Below are 22597 nucleotides of genomic sequence, written 5' to 3' on the forward strand. Positions count from 1 at the left end.
CTTGATCAATTCATATTTTCATAATTTTTGTATAGAATCACATTTCTACAGAGTTATAAGAAAGTAATGTACCTTGTATAATCCATTTGATACACCAGCTTCGCTGATTTTTATATCCATTCTATTTCGTATTATACAGTTGTCGTACATGTTTCATAAATAGATACTTTGCCTGTAAATAAGTGGATATTAGAATTTTCTTCGATTCATATATCATTATGATGACTTGATTTTACGGTTGGCTGCATTCTTACACAGCTAAGTAAAATATTAATTGGACTATCTTACCTAGAATAAAAATATAAAATAAGTTTAATTAATGATACAAACTTAAATATAGGAGTGTTGCACGTCAATTCGCGCAGTGCTCGCATACTGAAAACTAAGCAGCGGACACAAGAGATCGATTAAAAAATTAAAACGATAATCGTAAAGATGTAATTATATTCGCAGTTACTGTATTTTTTTTATGATGATGAAACATGAGTTACATCATTAGGGCATTTTTTTTTCTTTCATTGATCTTGATTCGTGATTTCATTGTAATTTGCATTCAGGCATGAAATTATGATGCTAAATGCACCACTGATATAAAATTTACTTATATCTAATAAAGTCCATTTAGACTATATTATATTTAATTAGTATAGAGTTTCGTAGCAATATCATTTTTTTGTTACTATTATATAAAGTATTTATATAGACTTGCGCATATTAAACTATATTTACAACTTTTTATTAATTATTGTAACACATCAAAGATAAGTTTTCTAGAACAAGGCTGCTTCCACGCTACCAGTTCATAATACCACAAGAGAAAATTCATATGGTAGAGCTAACACCTTCGCACTTTTTTTTTTTTTGAGAAAATATATCACAATCTATATTTATAAGTAAAAAGATAAACATCAAATTAAAATTTATTTAAATGAATGTTCACTAAAATCAAAGAAAAGATATCTTCGAAAAAAGCTTATATAAAGTGCTGCAAATGTATGATCACCGAGTTTTAAACAAAATGCAGCTATTTCTTTAAATATTTGAAACGGTATTTGAAGAATTTTTTTCAACGTGAATAATGCGATATTAAAATCGCAAATGGCGCGCCGGTTTTCCATCCGTTTCTAGGAAAGATGGAACGAATGTTGTCCTTCTTGTGCAGCTATTCGCAACTTTTCTCGCATTATCTCTAATGTTGTATAATCAGGCAGTTTTAAGTAATTAACACAAGTCATTACGGATGGTAAGAAATCATCCGTTTTCATAGATGGGTCGAACGTTTTACGCACTATCGTTAACGGTGGTGTTAAACTCTTGAAACCTGTAAAATGATATTTTATTTTTCAATTTTTTTTCTTTTTTCTTTTTAAACATGTTATGATATTTACATAGAATAATAAAAACTTACCTCCAACTGGTAACCGAGGAGAACCTGTGACAAATTGAACGAACTGCCTTTGTTCTTCACTGTTGTATTTTGACATAACTTCAAATAGAAAACGGATAGCACGAGAATCTGGTGTATAACCATGATCAGTCCTGCAACACTCCGAAAGCGTTTTCACATCCCATTGTCCACCTGATTGTGCATGTCCACAGAACACAGCTTCAAGTTCTTCAGGAAAGAATAGTCTCAGTTGTGACGGTGGGAATACAGATTCAAATCCTTCCCTAAATGCTTCCATTTGTCTAAAGATACCTTCGTACAAGAACCAATGCACCACCAACTAAAAAATCAATTTTAAATAGTATAAAGTTAATCATACAAAAAAGATACTAAATATGTTTATTGCATCTTAATATTCAAATCATTATAATAAAAATACCTTGATGTATTGATCTAGGTTATAAATGGAAACGGGTATTTCGCCTCCATTTTTCCTTAATTCGATGTTTTCGTAACCCGGTAGTTCAAAAACAAGGCCAAGATCAGAGATTAAACAACCATCTAGATTTAGTGAATCTATCAGTTTTGCTTTTTCATGTGGCCTTAATATTTGATCTTTCTCAATTGTTTCCTTTTGCCTAATAATTTCTTGTAATCTACTAAGTGTTCGATGTACATCAGGACACACATGTATTAAATCGGCTAATGTTAACATATGTTCTTCTCCCAATAACCAGCGATAAAAAGTTAAACTGAATGGTAAATCCAGCTAAAAAAATCACATAAAGAAAAATGTAGCTAGATCGTAGCGTTATAAATCTTAATTTAATCAATAAAATAAATTATACCATTCTTGAATCGTATATCGCTTTTGCCATAAATTTTCCAAGAAACTTAAATTTCGTTTTAAGTTTTGCAAGATGGGAAACTTTAGTATTCCATGGAATCGGCATTGGGAAAAGTCCTTGCGAAACATTAACATATCCTGTCTCGGTCGGATTTGAACTACCATGCCAAAGATCAAGATCAGCACGCTGTAATTCCTGGGAGACTAGAGCATAAAATTCCAATGTTGGACCAAGACCAGTACCGACCTGCAAAACAGGTAACAAATAGTTCAATACTATGAATTATTAAGTACTATGAAAATAATATAAAAAATAAACTATATATATATAATATAAAAATATATATTAATATATACAAAAATATATTAAACTATAACAAACTATATATAATAAGTACAAAACAAAACAAACCTCATTGACATATTGCACTTCAAGTAAGGCTTTGCTAGATGCTAAGTCTTGTATAACTAGTTCTGCTTGCTTGAGGATATCAGTTCTAGAAATAGTTCTCTTTCTTCGTTCTAAACGTGGAGTGACACGTTCTTGACTATCTGATCCCGATAATTCTGGAGCGGAATCTAAAAGACGTTGTAGAGCTCTATCTCGATCGAACGACGTTGCATATAGTAACAACTGTCTCGTTTCAAACGGGAACAAGAATGGACTACAAACAATTAAAAATATAATAATTGAACAACATTGCTGTTAATAAATTATTGCGAATTTCATAGTACTTACCATACTGTAGCAATTTGTTGTAACCACAATGGTAAGTTTCCAGTCATGATCACTAAAGGATCTTGTAGCTGCCGACTAGCTTTTGCGGCTATTTTATTATTAATAAAATCTTGCGGAGAAAGTAAACTTAAACCTTTCAGATGAGGAAATAGGACACTCCAATGACGATTTAACGAGTGTAAAAGACGTAATAGACATAAACCGTCCAATGAAGCATCAGTAATGGTAACTGAAGACGGCAAGGTGGGTAACAAATAAGGATCAAGAGGACATCGTTGTGCAGGGACTATTCCTTCAAGCCATAAACTATCCTCTTTTCGTTTTGAACTGATCTTTGTACTTTTTCCTTTGCCTTTGCGGCTACTACCCTGTGAACTTGATCCTGGTTTTGGCGACGTTGCAGTTTCTTCTTCGGGTACAGGTCTAAACAAATTAAATTATTTAAAGTATTTAAATTATTTTTATTAAAGAGAATTAAAAATTAAAAAATACCTGTAATAAATTGTGTGAGTCTGTACCCATACAGCATCATGACCAAGTGGTGGTTCACCATCAGCTTCTGCTTCAGAATGATCCATTCCAGTACAACCAAATTGCCTAACAGCTTGATAAACAGTCATATTAAAAGGCAGTACTTCATCTCCAATTAAGAACTGGAGTTTATGTTTCGCTGATCCTTGGCTTATAACTACTGCTGCCTGTAATGTTAAATACATTCCAGATATTATTATTTATTACTTATTAATTTGAAAAAATGTAAAATTATATTATATTAACTTAAATTAATGTATGTATATATTACATATACATATACACATAAATATTACCAATGTATCATCTATATCATCTTCACTGTTATCGTCGTCACTAACCATAGATTCAGCCTCTCGTATTCTACCATATCCACGAACCATTAAATAACGTTCAATTGCTTGTACTAATGCAAGAGGATCTATTTTAACAGTGCCTCCTTTCCACTGTTTTAAGTTGTTACAATCTGGATGTCGTTGAAGATTACACTACAAAATCATAAAAAATTAATTTGAATTATTACCATTATTTAAGTTGAACACTATTATTATTTTTGAAAATTAAATACTGTACCTTGAGTTGATGTGTATTAAAAAACTTGAGAGCACTAGTACCTCCGCGACCAGCACCAGATCCCGCTGGTAAATCATGTACTTTTACAGGGAATTGTTCTAATTGTGCTACACAACTATTTAATTTTGTTACTAGAGCACCAAATGCTCCAGGACTAAGATCGGTAATATTGTTATCTTCACACATCTAAAAATTAGATATTTATAAAAACAATATTCTTTGAAAGAATCTAATGTACAATTATTTATTTTGTACCACTCACAGTTGACTCTGCAAACAATTTCCAAAACATACGAAGGCGATCATAACGATTACCAGGGGCATCTGTAGTTGTGAGGTAGTTGAGGAGAGCTTTGATGAGACCGCTATAATTCATCTCAAACGGAGATATATCACTTTCCAGTACTATGTCTCGTAATTCAGTAAGTGCTGATAACATTTCATCCAATTCCTATGGATTCATTTCCCATTTTTGAATATTAAATATTGCATATTTATATTGAGGAATACTTACATTTGATTGTAACCGTTGTATGGCGGCAGTAAGTCTAGAGAGAACTGTCATCGCAGGATGTGTGCACGGAGCATCATCCTGATACCGTGCCAAAAATTGAGCAGCTTGTTCACGTACCCACGCTTTAGCCTTGTCTCGATTACCTCCTGTTAAACTTGAATTACTAGGTGGTTTCGACAAACTTGTCGATGAACTTGTATCCCTTTTATCGCTAGTAGAACTTGATGACGACGATTTTCGACCCCATCTAGCAGGATTAAGATTTCCTAAGAAACGATTATTTTTGGGAGCGAAACCAGTGAACAGCGATTCGGGTTGCTGAGTTTGTTGTGGTGTAGTACCGCCGAGCCTCGAAAATCGACCCTTCTTATTTTGTCGTTTCCTTTTCAGGACATCTCCAATTCTCCTAATAAAGTATTTCATCTAAATAGTATTTGTTTACAATGTAAGTTTTCAATATTTTGATACTGCATACATACAAATGAGCACTTTGTGGTGTAGTTACATCATCTACGGTAGAATTTAATTCATTTCTAGTATGCGTTTCCATTGATGCAGAAAGATTTGATTTCAACTGACATGTTGCGATTGTACCGAATAATATATTGCCATTTGTTGATGGAGAGGCAATCGGAGACGTAGCATTATTAGAAGAAAACATCGTGGTGGAACAAAGCGACGTATTAGATGGACCTGGCTGTGGACTTGGTAACGATGAACCTAGAAAAGATAAGAGTGAAAAATATAAATAGTATATTATATATTTTATAATATAATAGTAAAATATTTTAATGTTACAAAATAAATAAATTACCAGTACTAGAAGGACACTTGGGTGGTGAAACACCAAGAGGTACTTCAGGATCAGCTAGTTGCCGTATTTGATGCAAAACGCCCTCACGATGAAAATGAACCCCAAATACTTGTGGTAGTCTTTTCATTAATATACTTGCCATCTGCAGAGCTCCAATAACAATTCGTAAATCTTGGGATGCCAGCATACCCGCTATGTGTGATGATACTACTTGATTTTTTAAGACATCCTATATTAACAATAACGAAAGAAATTTGAACGATAAGAAATTTCAAAAATAGGAAACTTTAAGTACTTTCATTTACCTCAGATATACTTACCTTAAGTAAATCGGTTGAGGCATAGTAGACCATACGTAACAGAGCTCTGAGACATTTACATTTTACAGCAGGACCAGCAGAACTGCTGTAAACTTCATATAACACAGAGAATAGTGTTCGAATAAACGATACTAGCCATTCATTTGTTTCGATTACTGGAGGTACAACATCCATACTGCAAAAATTTATAAATATAAATTATGATAATTAAAAATTGTAAAGAATTCGTCTAAAAGTTAATTAAGATCTCTACTTTGATGGACATGTAGAACTTTTGCCTTCTGCAGGATGTGCATTCACTCTGCGAAAAATGCTCCTTGCTAATCCAATATCTTCATTAATTTGTTTCATCACAGTCAAATCTATCGTATAAGTTCGTCCTAAGGAGGAAAGACATATCTCATCCTCGCCATTTTGAAATGCCATCTGAAAAGGACATTTTCACTTTAGTATATATATTAGATTTCCTGTAGCGTTTCCATTAAGTAAATATGATAACTACAATACCTCGATAATTCTAGAGTCAATAGTGCTAAATGGATGGCAGCAATGTCTTTCATCCCGCCATTCCCAATGAACATTTTCTTGTTGATTACTGGTCCTTTCAAGTAAACTATTTACACTAAATATGCCATCCGTTGGTAATGGAGGCATAAGTTCTTCGATCAAGCAAGTGATTTCAAACCATTCTTGCGGAGATCGCGGTACTAATTCTACATCTTCCGTTTTCACTTCTAATGATCCAGTTAAAAGATAACTTAGTGTGAAAGCTATATTCTGTTGCAGAAGCAGCTGTGCCAAATCAGGACAGCGATTTGATATCACAGAGAGCATTCGCAACACTGTTATGAAATTGCTAATGCTGTTAACAGGTGGTGTAATCATAAGCTAAAAAATGTAATAAGAAAATGTAATTAAATCATAAAATATTGTGAATAAGTCAAAACATTATGAAATAATAATTAGAACTTTTCTTACCAATTGTTGTAAGTTTTGAAGAAGTTCTGCATTTATAATTTTGTGTAAAGTTACCGGATCGTGTTGAAAACTATCAACTAATCGACTAAATGCTTGGCAAACACACTCGACACTTTTCTTATCTTGGTTTGTCAGTCTACTTGTCAATAAAGGTAAACTGTCAGCTACTAAGTGAAAATCATCAGGATGGAGATTTTGACAACAGTTTGCTGTAATTGTTAATGCAGCTCGCTGTGCCGTAATATTAAAAAAGTCGACAAATTTTAAACAAGCTGATACCCCTCCCTAAAAATAAACATGTAAAACAAATTAATAACAAGTAACATTAAATTGAACTTCATAGTTGTTGATGAATTAATATTACGCATACCGCATGTAAAATAGTTTTACTATGTCTTCGTGAAAGCATAGCTAGCGCTGTTAAACATTGTTCTGCTACGTCCATACATTCGATAGATTCTAGTTTTTGTAAGAACACGGGAACAGCATCAACTACTACTGTTGACGATCGAGGTAAAGCTTCCATCATATAAGTAAGAGCACGACATGCATGCGTCATTATTACAAAATTATGTTCTATTCCCAGTAAATTTATTAATGCAGCGACTACTTGTTTCACGGGAAAACCAGCTAATGTATCTTCATTTCCCATAACAAGAATTTCACCCATTCCAATAACGGCTTGTAGCTGTTCTCCTTCGTCATCAACAGCTTGCAGACCAGCCAGTAATTGTTGTGCTTTAGCAGCTAAAATTATATATGTATTTTCTAAATATAATATTCAATGAAAAATGTTTTTTTAAATAAAACTGAAATAAAAAATGAAATAAAAAAGAATATAACATTACCAGAACTTGCACCCATGCTTCTGTTTAACAAATGTTGCATTCGTGGTGCTAATGCGCCGAACACGTGAGGAGGTAAACCTCTAGCTTCAAGTAATGCTTGCAACCTCCCAACTTCTCCATCATCGCTTTCACTGTCTCCAGTAGTTCCCGACAACCCGGATGGTCCTCCACTTGCTTAATAAATAAATAATATCGTGATAATAACTTTTTAAAAAATGAGATATGACTTAGAACATTTGTATGGTTGTATGTATCATTTTGTATATAATCTAACCAGTGGCAGACGTAGCAGTAGATGCTAATTCATCTTCTCCTGTTGTGGATACTAATTGATTGCTAGAAACTGTAGATGAAACAGTTGTTGGAGTAGTACTATTAGTCATAGGATCACTTGACATTACACTTCCTCCAGAACCTCCTTCTATCACTGCTTTTCTTGTACGAGATGAAGAACGATGCCTATTTAAATAAAATATTATAATCATGATAATATATATTAAACATGATATAATATTTAACACGTTCGAGACGGAGCCGAATTTAATATGCTTTTCATTCGGCCGGCAGAGAATGTTTCGTTATTTGACTGTACAATCTATTATAATATAAATATGAACTATTAATACAATAGTATAGAGATTCTACCTCACATTATTATTATGTTTATATGCAGGATTGAATCTAAATTGAATCCTGTATCAATCCCATATAAACATAGTATATGTTTAGACTGTGGAGAGATTTCTTTATCATTCCTTTGATGTTGCCTAAGACTAACACTAGGTTATTTTTTTATTGTTACGCGTCGGATACAAGCCTGTGTTATATAAATTATAGTTTTTGAAGTCCTTTTATTTTATTCTAATTTTATTTTTATAAGTTTTTATGTTATAAGTATAAATTACTGTTTTGTAAGTGTAATTTTTATGTTATACAAATTATAGTATTTTTTATATTATATAAATCATGTTTATTTATCAGACTCGATATAGTTGGTCCAGACAATGGCTAAACGAATGTTGGGTTATCTGGGACCCACGGCAGCTAAACGAATAATGAAGTATCGGTCTCCATCTCAAACGTATTAACCCCTTGCCAGACCAGCCAGTGACAGTCACAGACGAGCCTGACGCTCGCACGTTGACTAGCGAATCACGGGCTTACGCAGAAACATACAGCTTTCGCCATGCTTATTTTATAGTATGGTAAGAGCATTTATATAGTCTTTTTCATGTAGTCTTCTAAAAAAGAGAATTATAAATAATTTAGAGTCGGTAAAACATAAACCCCATTGATGTAGTGTTTATATCTGAGCTTAGGCCTGAAGAAGAAGATAATATTGTATAAACATTTGATAAAGACTTTGAAATAAATCCAAAAGCTGTAACTGAATACAATAACATCATGGGAGGCTTAGACAAGGCAGATCAATTTTTGAAAAACTGAAATAATAAAAAAACGTGGAAAAAATATTTATTTTTCATTTTTTACAAATAAAAAACTCATTTACCACTTGAATCCCCTTTCTTTTACATCAGAACAACATGACCAATTTATGAAAAAAAAAACATAGGCATTTTTTGGACCGATTTCGTCAAATTTACAGGACTGGCAAGAAGTTAACTAATTATCATTTCTAAGCAATTAATTACCTGGAGCTTGAACAAGTGCCTGTTGTACTATCTTTTTTATGATGTTTTCCTGAAGTTTTGTTAATACTTGATAGTTCTTTATAGTCACTGGATAATTTTGTGCGAGAACGTAATATATGCTTGTGCGTAGGATGAGGGTGTGTAGGGTTAGCAGCGGCGGTGGTAGACACAGGTGGACTGGCAGTGGCTGTTGTGATGCCACTAGTGCCTGCCCCGTCATGTGCCAACGCCCCGCCACCGCTCTCCACAGAATTACTGGTTGCGTTACCCACTCTGATGCTGGACTTCACACTTAAAACTTGACTACTCGCACTGCTACTCGCGCAGGTTGCACCACCGTGGGATTTTGATCCTAAAATATTCAAATATTTTATTATTATTATTATTATTATTATTATTATTATTATTATTATTATTATTATTATTATTATTATTATTATGATTTATATATATATATATATATATATATATATATATATATATATAAATACTTCAATACTTGCAATAACTTTTAAATGTTCTAAAACTTGAATATTGTTAAAAATCATTACCACTTTGGATAACAAGAAAAATAGAAATGTTAACATACATATATAATGCTTTAGTGCATATAAAACAAATTTCTTAAGTATCATTGTTTCTTGTGCATAATCATAAGAAACAAGCACTTTCACAAGTTAAAAATTGATAATAATTATATTATAATTATATAATTATATTATAACTTATAATATTATATATACATTATCTTTTGTGCAATCTACAACCTATTCAAGCATGTATTTTCTTTTTACAAATATTTATGTCAATTGCATACATATTCATATTATATGTTTATGGAAATATAATCCTATGTTAAACCTATACAGATGTACAATACATGCTTTTATTTATTTTATAGATTTCATGAATTTTTTTTATAGATTAAAAGATAATATCACAGAATAATAATATTACATTTTTAAATATAATAACAAAATTGATTGAACCAATGTTTATATATGATATAAATAATAAATAGATATTAGAATATACTTCATATAAAATTAAATGTTAAAGCAAAATATAAATTAGAAAATTTTGCTTTATATGTAAAAGTTTAAAAAGAAATGAACATATGATTTATACAGATGCTTTAGTAAGTAATTATAAACATTTTTTACTTTATAAAATTTAAATGAAAGTTTGTAGTATATATATTATGATGTCAAAATATGATTAAATACGTTAAATATTTTTAATAAGAAGTTTTATATCATTGCAGAAAAGAAACATTGGAGATAGCATTCATATAGAATTACATTATATATTTTCTATACTTGCATATAAAGCTTTGTACATCTTTTGTAAACAACTCTTTTGTAAACAAATGTATATTCCTTTCCAACAAAGTGCATGTACAAAATATGTATTTTTGCTCAACATTATGACAAGTAAACTATATTTACCTTATTAATTTGATACTATCCATCCCATTAAATTAAATGAAAATATTTCACATGCTATATTGCACATTTGGATATACAAATTTAATATATTTAGTAATTTTCAAAACTGAAAATAATAATTATTTTAGTAAAAATTTAAATCATTAAGACAATGTTCATAAATCTATAGAAATAGATACACTTTATTAATGATAATTACTAATTATATGCAAAATTTTAATAAACTTTACAAAATATATATTATGCATGTTATAAATAATTATGTCTCATTATATTTATAAGTATTATTTAACATATAAATAAATGCTAAATTTTAATTTGAAAAAAATGTTTTTCCAATTGCAAAAAATTTATCATTAAAAAAAAATAAAATTTTATATATAATAATTAGATACACATTGATACTTTTAATTTTTATATCTGTAAATAACTAAATTGCATGATATTTTCATAATATTCTATTGAATTGTCATGCTAATATTTTTGAACCATTTTTATACCTTATGAAGTATTTTAATATCAAAATGTAATCTCCAAGTAATATAATAATGATAAGAGTGAGTGTTTGAATTTATATGTACATATAAATTTCTTACACACATACATGTATGTATGTGTGTATATATATATGGAATTTTATCATGAAATTTCAAATAGTACAAACATGTATAACTTACATCAGAACTATATTCATTTTATATGTCTGGAGAAATAATGTCATGCATAAATCAAATTTGACACAAACAATTTGATCTCATATGATATACTTGCATATGGGAAACCAATTTAGAGAGCAGATTTATAATGATCTGTATTCATTTAAAAAAATCTACTCATGAATTTGTAAGAGAAAATAAGGGTAAGAAAATGTAGTACGAAGTGTGTACTCCTTAGGCTTACCTTCTTGGTGGTACGTTTGTGTTGATATTGGAAAAAGTGCTTTGACAGCAGACACAAATCCTTCCAGACATTCGCTCATCCTCAGGCCTAATGATACAGTCTGATCTATGACTCTTATTTTGGTAATACTTTCTTTCTTTAATTTTAAGATATTTGTGAATCAAATCCTAGTTTTACTACCCTATACTTTAGCCTACTACTTCATTAAATGAAGGTTGCAAAACACGTTGAGCAAAGATTGACTATAATATTACTTGTATCAAATGCATTGTATGTTATAAGTAAATTACTTTTTTCACTTTTGTATATTTAGAAATATTATCATTATTTAATTTGCTTTCAAAAATTTGTTTGATTTTATATAAATAAAATATTTATGTATTTAATTTTAATTAGTCCGAAATATTTTTAAAGATTAATTTTTTAAAAGTTATTATGAAAATCATTCATTATTTTTTTAAATAAATTAATTACAATTGTTTAAAAAATTTATATTAAAGAAAATAATATATTATATTATTAAAAATAATCAACAAAAATATATACTTTTATATTATACTTTTATAATCAACAAGAACAATCAACAAAAAAATTTTCAAAAAATATCTTATATTAAGTATAATATATTCTATTAAATAACTAATAATTATCATATTTATTATTAATCATTACAAATTATAAAATATTATAAATAATAAAATTTGACACATTAATGAATTATTAGTACACAAACAGATTAAAAATTAACTATACATATTATATAAAATCATAAATTCATTTTTAAAATATTAAAATCTTGTTCAGATTAAAAATGATTAATTTTTTAATGTAGAGGAGCCCATTTACAAAAAATGCATATTAATTAATTATACTTAGCAAATATATTATTGTTCCATATTAATTAATTTATTAATTAATGTTATTATTGTTATGATTTATGTATTTTGCGTTTAATATATTTAGAATTGATTTAACTTGTATTATGTGTTCACTCAAATCACACATCACATCTCATTGCAACCAACACTTTTTATATAAAACCAATAAATACACTAACCTCTTCCTCTTGATGTGGATGGATGACTAGTAACTGGTGTAGTAGTTGATGTTGGTACCAAATTGTTATATGTTAAGTCTTCTTTACTATCGTAACCACTGGATAGTGATAAATTGTAACTATTATGTCCTTGTGATATGGCTTGTGGATTTTGTGGTGTACGAGAACGAGTCCTTGATGCAACACAGTCAATAGCTGTTAAATTTAACTCAGGCAAACTTGTTCTTGCAACACTACGAGCTCTTGTACTATTCGCACTAATATTATAGGTCGATTGTTGAACTTTATGTTGTGGCTTCCAATTATTATCTATAATAAAACAATATAGATGAAACTATACACTTTTCAAAAAACACTTTTAAAATAAGAACAAAATCAAGATAATATGTAAGAATTATTTTCATATTGATTTAAGAAATATAATTATATTTCTTAAATGGGTAATTACCTAGATATGAGTCTAAGCCACTGCCATGACTTTTAAATTCACTTTTTGTTCTAATTCCTGTTGAATCACTTGAATGTTTACAAGAAGTATTATTAAAAACTTCTGACGATTGTGGATCACCAATAGTTTGTCTACGTCTTTTTTCTTCTACTGTGACAGGAATAGAACTAGTGCTTTGTCGTTTTCTATAACCACTACTACCACTGCTAGAGCTCTTCCCTCTAACCTTAGAGGTGTCTGCTGAAGCACTGGCCGTCTCTACAGACCCCCCTGATGACGACTGATCTTGTTGATCTGCCATAGATTAATCGACTCATGCCACTATTCTGTCTGTAACAAAAGAGAAGTAAATATTTATCATAGTTGTTTAAGTCAAGGAAAAACATGTAAAGTGCTATATTGAAATTCTAAAATATATGACCATTTCAAAGAAATTATTAAAACTCAAAGAAATTATGAAAGGGTCAAAATCCTTGGCACTATATCCATTATATAATGACAATACTGTAGTCTATAAATGGAAGTTAAAATTAAAAATATCATACATAATAAATCAAAGTTAAAAACAATTCTAATTTGAATATTTATACAATACCATGAAATACAATGTAATAAATATTAAGAATAAATGATTGAAATTATTAGTTTCAATTTCAAGTTTTTTTTTATAAACATAGATTTTATAAATATTTTATCATGTTTAACTTTAATTATTAAAAAAATATCGTTTATTTTTAAAATAAAAGACACTGACAAAATAATAAATAAATATGTTCATTATATAAAAGCATAAAAAAAAATCATATTATGTTGATTAAAGTGTAATAAAGAAATGTATATATCTACTTACAAATAATGCATTAAAAGCAAGAAAAAGTATATGATGTATATATATGTATATATATGTACATATGTATTTATATATATACGTGTATATATATAATTGTAACTAAGTAGATTAAACAGAAATCACTTAGTACGATAAATCAATGGGCACTGAGATAAGAGGAGCATAACTAAATAATACAGCAAAAGCAATGCGCAATTAATATTTTCCTCCGCAGTGAAAGAGATAGTAACAAACCCAAGTATCATAATAAACACTACAACTGGTGTCCGTTTATATCATGCACAATGCGAAATTGTGCCGTTGACATCATAGAATCTCTTCTAAGAATACAGCAATTACATAGTTGCAACGAAGCCGCGAACGAGTTTAATATAACCGTAAGGATTCAGCGAAGAAACGTAAATAATTACAACAAAGACCGAGCGAGCAAGCCACCATTTGCTTGCGAACAAGTAATGGAGGACGAGTTCTTTCTTCGTCTCTTTCTCTCTTTCGTTTCATCACTCTCGTACCGTGTGACCTCAGGTTTAGGTCCTCGAAAAAGAGAACCCTACTTGGGTATGCAGGTCCTCGACAAAGAGGGGAGAAAAAGAAGAAGAATGGGGGAGAAGGGAGGGAGAGAAAAGAGAGACAAGAGGAGAGAAAGAATTCCCAATTTGCAAATAGGAATTACCTGAATGTCGGAAAAACATGCCCAGGGCATTGCGAGGAAAATGTCTTCACGTCGATGATTTTTATAAGCGCAAACGTTCCTCGTTACATACGACAGGGAAATGAAATCTCGCGCAGGCACGTAAGTACGTTGGCGAGTGGCTATGTGCACAGGCACACACCAAAAAACGCACCAAACGCACTGCCGAGGCACACTGAAGCAACTCAGCGGAATGCGACGGCTATCGGGATCGGGTTGGTTAGAATAGGGAAGCTGGAGGACGCTCCGCCCCCATCAGGAAACGTCACTCGGAATCAACGTAGGTGCGTTCGAAAACACGGTATCCGCGTGTAGTAAAATCGCAATTCATAACGGAACAGCAGATGCAAAACCGGCGCGAATAGCCATCTCGCTGCGATTTTTTTAAAATGCCAACTTTTCCTTTGTCCTCATATGCAGCGTCAAATTAATCGCAAACAATTGACCAGATGTCAAATGAGAAATTTCTAAATGTATAATTAGCTATTCCCTGATTAAAATATACACGCGTCTGCATATACGTATACGTACACGTATTATTTATATACGCACACTGTAATTATATTTCATACACGTTACAATACATACGTGTGTCGCACACGTGTACGTGCGTGTATGTATGTCTGACTCAATATGTTGCTGTTACATTGTACGCTGTTGTGACGTATCGGACGTAATTTTTGCTTTTTATACGTTTCTCGAACGAGCACGATCGATTCAGATTTATTCGCACGCATAAGCATGAAAAATTATTAAGAAATGACTCGACGATCGAATAAATATGATTTGTCAACGGATGACATATGACATATCAAACGTTAAACTGCTCAAGCTCAAAATACGATTAGCTTATCACAAATAGATGCGTTACGCACAGGGAATTGTAAAGCAATAGTACAACTGTCAGGCTGTCTCACTTTTTAAGTCTTCCGAGAAAGCACATAAACTTCACAATTGCGATGTCGTAACGAATTCTAGTTTTGCTGTTTGATCGCGACAAGTATGTACACATCATTATGATTGGTTGAAAACCTGATTCAGTAGTATCCAATTGGCCAATAAGTTGAAATATTTCTCAAGTTACATTTGGGATTAATTTGTGATAAACAAATATATTAACAAATAAACAGAACAAACGTTTGACAGAAGCGTTATGCATGTTGCAATTATTAAATGCCCTTTGATCTCGTTGATTTTATTTGAAATAACTGCTTACCGAAAAAGGGAGCTCCTCCCTGGAAGTCGAACTCCAGTTACGCAATGCGATGTACAAGAGGACACGTGAAAATCCAGACTGTGCTGTCAAGTCGATTAGAACGTCGTCTGCTACGATATCTCGACCGCGGATTATACGCGATGCAGGTTGTATGGTTGATTCAGCTGAAGCACGTGTGTCCCTTTATGTAGTCATACTGTAACGTTTTTCAAATTGTGATTGGTTAATATATATTATTCAATTTTTATTAACCAATCAATGACGAAAATAATATTATAGCCTTATTGCGCAGAGAAGATAAATTAGAAAGTATATCAATCAAAAATATAAACATTAATGAAAGCTAATTATTGTGATTGAACATTCGTTCGGAAAAATATTTAATGAAGTTATTAAACGATTTGAAGGTTAATTCAACGACCGTAACTATTGTGCCACTTTTTACGAAGAAGTAAACAACTTTTTGCGTTTCGAAAACATAGATACATTTTTATTGTTAATGTATTTTTAAATGACTAGAGAAAAATTTGTTATAATTTTTTAAATTGATTTTTCTTTAAAGAATTCTTATTTATTTGTAACAGTGATAACTAATAACGCATTTTCTTTCTTATAGAAGGTCCAGTAATTATTTCTCATCAATACTATACAAGAGTTGTTTCAATGATTCTTCATTAATGGTTTGCAAATTATTTGCATTATTATCGCTGTAGCTTTGTTCCATATCTGCATTGAATATATTCATTTCCATGTCATGTGTTGTGTTTTTGAAAGTATCAAAAGATTTTGATATATCCTTTTTCTGTATGGGAGATGATACTCGTAAATGTTCCATTTCAGCAGTGGGTGATCCATTTTCAAGTGGAGACATCACCATTGAAAAAAAATCATTTGTATCTTGAAATGGTTTTTCATTTTTTGACTGTATTGCTTTGTAACTTTCAATGGGTTTCTTAAACATAGAATCATTAGGAATGTCAGATTTCCACATATCTCTTGTTTTTTCATTTTCATTGTTCGTTACTGCACATTCTTCTAATTTTTGTTTTTTATTTATAGCTTTTATTTTTTCAATATTAGATTCTTTCGTCAAAAGTTGTTGACCTTGAGTATTTATTACTAACACATATTTGTTTTCTTCATTATGTACAATATCCAACATTAATTGATTTTCTTTTTGTGTTTTAGACATGTCATCTCTTATATCTGGCAAATTTACTGACATTTGATCCTTGATAGTGGTTTGATCCATGATATTTGTTTGTTGTGCATTTCCTGTTGAACATTTATGAGTTCTTTGACTCACCTATAATAATAAATGATTAGTAAAGTCATAAAAATATCCTTTATTTAATTATACTATATACCTTGTATCTGAAACTTTTTCCACATGTTGTACATTTATAAGGCATCACACCTGTGTGTATTCTACGATGAACCAAGTATGAAACACGTTGACGAAAACATTTTCCTAAAAGAACCATTTTAATTTATTTTAATTTATTTTTTCATTATGAAAAACAATCAGTAATTATAAAGTTCTTCAGACATATGCTGTGTAAATATAATTATTATTTGTAATAATTAGATATTATTTCCAAATATAAGCTGTATTTGCATTACATATAATAATAAACTACATACATTGCAGAAAGTACAATCCGTATTAAATTGTTAGTAATAACTGAAAACAAAACATGCATTATTCTAAGGTATTTGCAAATTAATATTCTTAAATAAAATTCTTATAAAAATTAACGTACCACAAGTTTCACATGCAAAAGGTTTTTCTCCTGTGTGAATTCGCTCATGATTATGTAAAGTAGATAATTCTTTAAATGATCTGCCACAAGTTGTACATGTATATGGTTTATCATCTTTATGGTATAATCTGTGTTTATGATATGATTGTTGGAAAGTAAATGTTTTGTTACATATGTTACACTTATAAGGCATTTCTCCCGAATGGAGTCTCTTATGCTTTTTTAGAAAATATTTTGTTGTAAACATTTTACTGCATACATCACATTCCCATTGTTTAGCTTCATGTGTTTTTAAATGCTGCATTACATGTTGTTCCTAAAATAATAAAGTTATTTTATTTTTTTATAAAAAGATATTCAAAGAAATTTATTTATTACCTTTTTAAATTTTTTTCCACATGTGGGACAGTTGAATTTATTTTCATTAAGTATGAGTTCTATTTGTCCATCTTTGACTAGAGGACCTGAAATTATGTATATATATATGTTAACATCTATTAAATGATACATAGATACTAATATATTTTCAATATTGTAAGAAGTTACCTAAATTATATCCCATATGTGCTACTCGCATATGCACCATTAAACTACCTCTCATTTTAAACACTTTAGAACATAAGTGACACGAATAATTCTTAAGTAAATTTTCAGGAATAATATTTATATCTTTTTCGTTGATCATATGTACTAATTGTTTATGTAAAAGCAAAATATTATGATCAGGAAAATGAAAACCACATATGTTGCATCGTTCAGTCTTTTGTCTTGATGATAATGTTTTTATAAGTTTGAATTGAGGTAATATTTCATTATGTTTAAAACTTTGATTTTGACTTTTATTACATGTAGCAAATGAATCATCTTGTATGGTTTTGTCATTAGCTTTTTCTAGTGGTATATTAATACAAGTAGTTGCAATGTTTGGCAATTTATTTATTATCATTTGTTCATTGTTGTAAGGTTTATTGCTATCTATAGACGTGTCCACTTTTTCTACCACATTACAATTTGGTTGTTCACAATATTGATCTTGCATCCAGTTTTTAAATGTCTGGACATTTTCATTTTCTATTTCAGGATAATTTTGTATAAAATTTACATGTCTAACATTTTGATGAGTAAAGTACTGTGTAGCATAATTTACTTTTATTGTTTCTTGTAATATTTGTTGAGAGAGTTTTTCTGATTCTATTTCTTTACTCTTTTGAAATGTATGTATCTCTTTATTTTCACAAATTGAATTTTGTGGAAATGTAATTTGAGATACATGATTTAATGGATTTTGATCATGGATAGAAACTTCTGAATTCAAAACTGAAGCTTCATCCTTTGTATTTTGCAAATTTTGAGAAGATATTGAACTATTTTGAATATTTAAATTATTTTGTGAAAATTTACTTGAATCTGTATTTTGTATTTTAGATAAATTCCAATCTTGGAAAGTAATATTTTCTAAATTATTTAATGCTGGATTATGAGTACTAGTAGTAATATTTGTATGTTTGAATGTCTCTGTCGTATTACTATTGCTTAAATTAATAGTATGGCTGAATAAGTGAATAGTAAGTTTGTCGATACCAAGCAATATTTCATTACACACAGGACATGTAAGAGGTCGTGTTGCTACACTTATTAATCCTGCTCGCAAAGCATCCAATGTTAAAAAACTTGGTTGTGAGCACAAAGGACATGCTAAAAGTCTTGCACACATATTTCTTACCAATCTTTATTTATATTGGCTTTTATTTAAAATAGAATTTATTATAGAAAGTTCCACATGTTCTTCTAGTTACATACTCTAATTATTATCATTATTGATAATATAGGACAATAATATAAATAACATAATCTTTCATTTTTTTTTTTTTTTGTATCAATAAAAATTAGCTTTTGTAAGGACTGCCTATAAAATATAGAGTGTTTAAGATACAAATTTAAAATAGCTGATTAATTTAAATTTAACATTGTCATTTGAAATATTATTGGGGTTATGCCTGAACTTGACCTAATAGCACAAATTAAAGATCAAAATCATACCTCATGTACCAATAACTATAGAGAATTTGAAGTCAAAATTTTTCTTTTTTAAAATGCATAAAATAGAACAGAGTTTTATATCTAATAATTTAATTATAGAATGAGGATTTCAGATATTTATCTGGGATTCCTTTGATTCTTTGTAGAGTATATATGATGTTCTTGAAGTTATATTTAGACAAGAAGCGGGATATTTAAGAAGAAAATGTAGCAGAATCAAATATAGTTTTATTGAATTAAAAAGGTATAAAGTTTATAAATTGAAAGCATAATAAAAGATATTCATTTTATATATTATACTGGACATTTGTATGGTGTGCCACCCTTACAACAATACTCTCTTCCAGCAGAAAGATTTGTATTAATCCAGCCACTTTTACAGTTCTTGATAAATAAGTAAGCCTAGAGCATAAAGAAATTATACAATATAACATATATATATATAATATTATTCAATGTAATTTGAAACAGTATAATAAAACTCACCTTTTCTTTATGACAGTTATGTTTTATTGAACTACATAGTATTTTAGAACTGTTTGGCAAATATTTAATAATCTATAAAAAATATTTAATACTTTTTGTTATTTAAAGCAAGAAATTAACTGTAATATTAATATTATATGTGTGATAATAAATTTGTGTTTTTATAGATTAACTTACCATGTCCAAGCATTTATTTGTACAGAGTCTATTTCCACTTGGAGTACATGGAAATGTTCCAGGCAAATTATGAAAAATAGCAGGATTTCCTTTAGGTGGCTCTTTGTTGCCTTTTTCAAACTGTCCACTTAAAAAAATTCCACAAACACAACCAATTGGAGATTCAGTTGAAGTTGTAAGAGTATCATTTAAAGGTTTTATTTTAGTTTTACTATGTATAGTTGCTGATGCAGATAAGAAATAGAGAATTGATAGTAGAAATATTGGATTCATTTTATCTGTAAAAAAAATACTTTGTATTTATGTAAAATTTCTTTTAATTAATAATTACAAATAAAGAAAAGCTATATATGCATTAGAAATATATAGAATCTGTAATAAATTGTAAAGAATTAATAAAATATCCGAATGATACTTACATTAATTAAATTATATGCATCACCTGCATGAAGTAATGAAAACCAATAAGACTTGCAAGTTTTGCTGAAAGTATCTTGTTCTGTGAAGTCAGCAATTAAAATGGGTCATATACTTAATAAGCAATATTTCCTAATGGCATAGTAATCATATTGTATGTGTAAAAAAAACTTGTTTTATTATTTTAATATGAATATAATTTTAAAATACAAATAAATATATGTAACAATAATTTGTATTATGCTTTGACATTTAATGATCGTTTGATGAATGTTGCATTTCCTTTTAAAACTATTTTTTTTTCATTTGCAATACAAATATATTCACATTTCATAATTTTCCTTGCAGAAATAATTTGTACTTTTATTTCTATTGTATCTCCAGCATAACATGGTGCTGGAAATGTGAAACTTTGACCAATTACCACGGTCCCTGGACCTGGCATTTTTGTACCAATTACTCCTGATACTAAACCATTAAGTAGAGCACCATGAACAAGGTTATTTGATGCCTCAAAATGTATTGGATTATAATCGCCAGTTAATTTAGCAAAATTTAATATATCATCTTTTGTAATTTTTTTAAAAATAGATATTTCATCTCCAACTTTCGGAGGCCCAGTGCAATATCTTTGCACATATGTTTTTAACATTTTAAAAAATGGTTTTGAAGACTTCATTTTACTTCTAAAGTAAATTATGGCATATTATATCTCAATTATTTCATCAATTATTTTACCAAATATATTATTTCATCTATATATTTTTATTAAATATGTATAATATATATTGTACAAAAATACTTTTATGTGTTCTTAGAATTTTCAATTTTATCCTTTACATCAGTGCAGTCATTTAGAAATATCGTTATTAAGTTTTTAATACGATTATTTTCACAATTTGAAAGACCAGATATTTTTTCAATTAATTCAGCTGTTACTTCATTCTTATAGTCAGGGATAAGTAGAAATATTAAACTAGTAATTGCTGATAGTACTGTATCCTCATCTTGTGAGGAGAGTAGTGATGTTAATAGGTGGATGCCTTGGTTGCGTAAAATATATAATTTATTTATCGGATCTAAAACACAATCCTCATATTAAATAATGATTATGAACAAATATATATTTAAAATATAAATCTTTTCAAATATCAAATACCTACCAGCACATAGATTACATATAGCTGCCGCCGCAAAACGTACTAACTTTATATTGTTTTCTGACAAAGTGTGAAGAAACAAATCAATTATTTGTAGCTGTCTTATGTATCCATAATTGATAGGATCGTAAGCAAAATTAGCAAGATTTGCTAAAACTTGTTCTCTCGCTTCTACGAAAATAATATATTTTATTAATCTCAAGTATATAAACATTATATTTGTATCTTTTTCATATGATTTTACCTTTAGATTTGGTAGTTTGAAATTCTGTAGCTAAAAGTTTTAAGAAATCATAACGACCGACAGGGTTTTTGCCAGTACGTTTTATTAATTGCTTTTTGCTGCTAAACATGAGAGAATAATTTTTATCCGCGTTGTTTAACAAAATTTGTCATTCACAGCATTCAATTCTGCTAGTTTATTTAAGATTTTTTAGTTGCGTGGTAAAAAAAATAATTTATATTTCTTCATATACCTATTTCACTTTCTCAAATTTTTATTTTTTTTTGTAATGTCTCGATTGACACTCTTTTGGTAATTACCAAAATATTTTACTTCTTGTACGTTTGTAACGAAAACAGGAAATATTATTTTCTCAGTGATAGGAACTAGTCATTAAGTAATGCGATTATCCGGATATGATGTTTTAAGACAAGTGTCAGTAGTATAGGTGGCAGTATCTGTATTTATATAGTCGAAGGCCGGATGTTATATTACTGTAAAATTAATTCTATTGGCAG

General features: G+C 29.6%; 4 protein-coding genes across 14 annotated transcripts; all 4 read right to left on the reverse strand.

Moving 5' to 3' along the window:
* Window positions 1–430: 430 nt before the first annotated feature.
* Window positions 431–15953, reverse strand: LOC122528363 (E3 ubiquitin-protein ligase TRIP12). 8 transcript variants are annotated; one of them, XM_043653404.1, is made up of 25 exons: window positions 15814–15953; window positions 13057–13386; window positions 12609–12917; window positions 11552–11638; window positions 9204–9555; window positions 7826–8010; window positions 7552–7725; window positions 7074–7450; window positions 6704–6988; window positions 6233–6613; window positions 5979–6151; window positions 5711–5900; window positions 5406–5634; window positions 5071–5311; window positions 4592–4997; window positions 4340–4528; window positions 4078–4263; window positions 3801–3992; window positions 3466–3671; window positions 2974–3396; window positions 2647–2899; window positions 2236–2481; window positions 1827–2156; window positions 1409–1727; window positions 431–1321 (listed from the first exon to the last, which is right to left on the reverse strand). In XM_043653404.1, exons 2-25 carry the CDS (start codon window positions 13355–13357, stop codon window positions 1125–1127), a joined length of 6231 nt encoding a protein of 2076 aa, XP_043509339.1. In that variant the 5' UTR covers window positions 13358–13386; window positions 15814–15953; the 3' UTR covers window positions 431–1124. The 8 variants fall into 8 exon arrangements, with proteins under 8 accessions (XP_043509339.1, XP_043509343.1, XP_043509341.1 ...); XM_043653408.1 differs by lacking the exon at window positions 15814–15953 and adding an exon at window positions 15515–15589; XM_043653406.1 differs by lacking the exon at window positions 15814–15953 and adding an exon at window positions 15473–15491.
* A 412-nt stretch (window positions 15954–16365) lies between these two features.
* Window positions 16366–19766, reverse strand: LOC122528366 (zinc finger protein 836). 2 transcript variants are annotated; one of them, XM_043653415.1, is made up of 6 exons: window positions 19617–19766; window positions 18123–19482; window positions 17955–18040; window positions 17577–17892; window positions 17181–17284; window positions 16366–17119 (listed from the first exon to the last, which is right to left on the reverse strand). In XM_043653415.1, the coding sequence occupies exons 2-6, from the start codon at window positions 19288–19290 to the stop codon at window positions 16442–16444; spliced, it is 2352 nt and encodes a 783-aa protein (XP_043509350.1). In that variant the 5' UTR covers window positions 19291–19482; window positions 19617–19766; the 3' UTR covers window positions 16366–16441. The 2 variants fall into 2 exon arrangements, with proteins under 2 accessions (XP_043509350.1, XP_043509349.1); XM_043653414.1 differs by having other exon boundaries at window positions 18123–19766.
* Window positions 19767–19826: 60 nt separating this feature from the next.
* LOC122528369 (follicle cell protein 3C-1) lies at window positions 19827–20842 on the reverse strand. Of its 3 annotated transcripts, none has more exons than XM_043653424.1 (4): window positions 20722–20842; window positions 20280–20557; window positions 20103–20174; window positions 19827–20018 (listed from the first exon to the last, which is right to left on the reverse strand). In XM_043653424.1, exons 2-4 carry the CDS (start codon window positions 20550–20552, stop codon window positions 19911–19913), a joined length of 453 nt encoding a protein of 150 aa, XP_043509359.1. In that variant the 5' UTR covers window positions 20553–20557; window positions 20722–20842; the 3' UTR covers window positions 19827–19910. The 3 variants fall into 3 exon arrangements, with proteins under 3 accessions (XP_043509359.1, XP_043509360.1, XP_043509358.1); XM_043653425.1 differs by having other exon boundaries at window positions 20280–20473; window positions 20715–20836; XM_043653423.1 differs by having other exon boundaries at window positions 20699–20836.
* Window positions 20843–20851: 9 nt separating this feature from the next.
* On the reverse strand, window positions 20852–22495 carry LOC122528359. The gene is made up of 4 exons (XM_043653397.1): window positions 22101–22495; window positions 21860–22027; window positions 21507–21775; window positions 20852–21402 (listed from the first exon to the last, which is right to left on the reverse strand). The coding sequence occupies exons 1-4, from the start codon at window positions 22207–22209 to the stop codon at window positions 20935–20937; spliced, it is 1014 nt and encodes a 337-aa protein (XP_043509332.1). The 5' UTR covers window positions 22210–22495; the 3' UTR covers window positions 20852–20934.
* Window positions 22496–22597: the final 102 nt, after the last annotated feature.

This window comes from Frieseomelitta varia, unplaced genomic scaffold (genome assembly GCF_011392965.1).
Source record: "Frieseomelitta varia isolate USP_RPSP 00005682 unplaced genomic scaffold, Fvar_1.2 scaffold_249, whole genome shotgun sequence".
Lineage (NCBI taxonomy): Eukaryota > Metazoa > Arthropoda > Insecta > Hymenoptera > Apidae > Frieseomelitta > Frieseomelitta varia.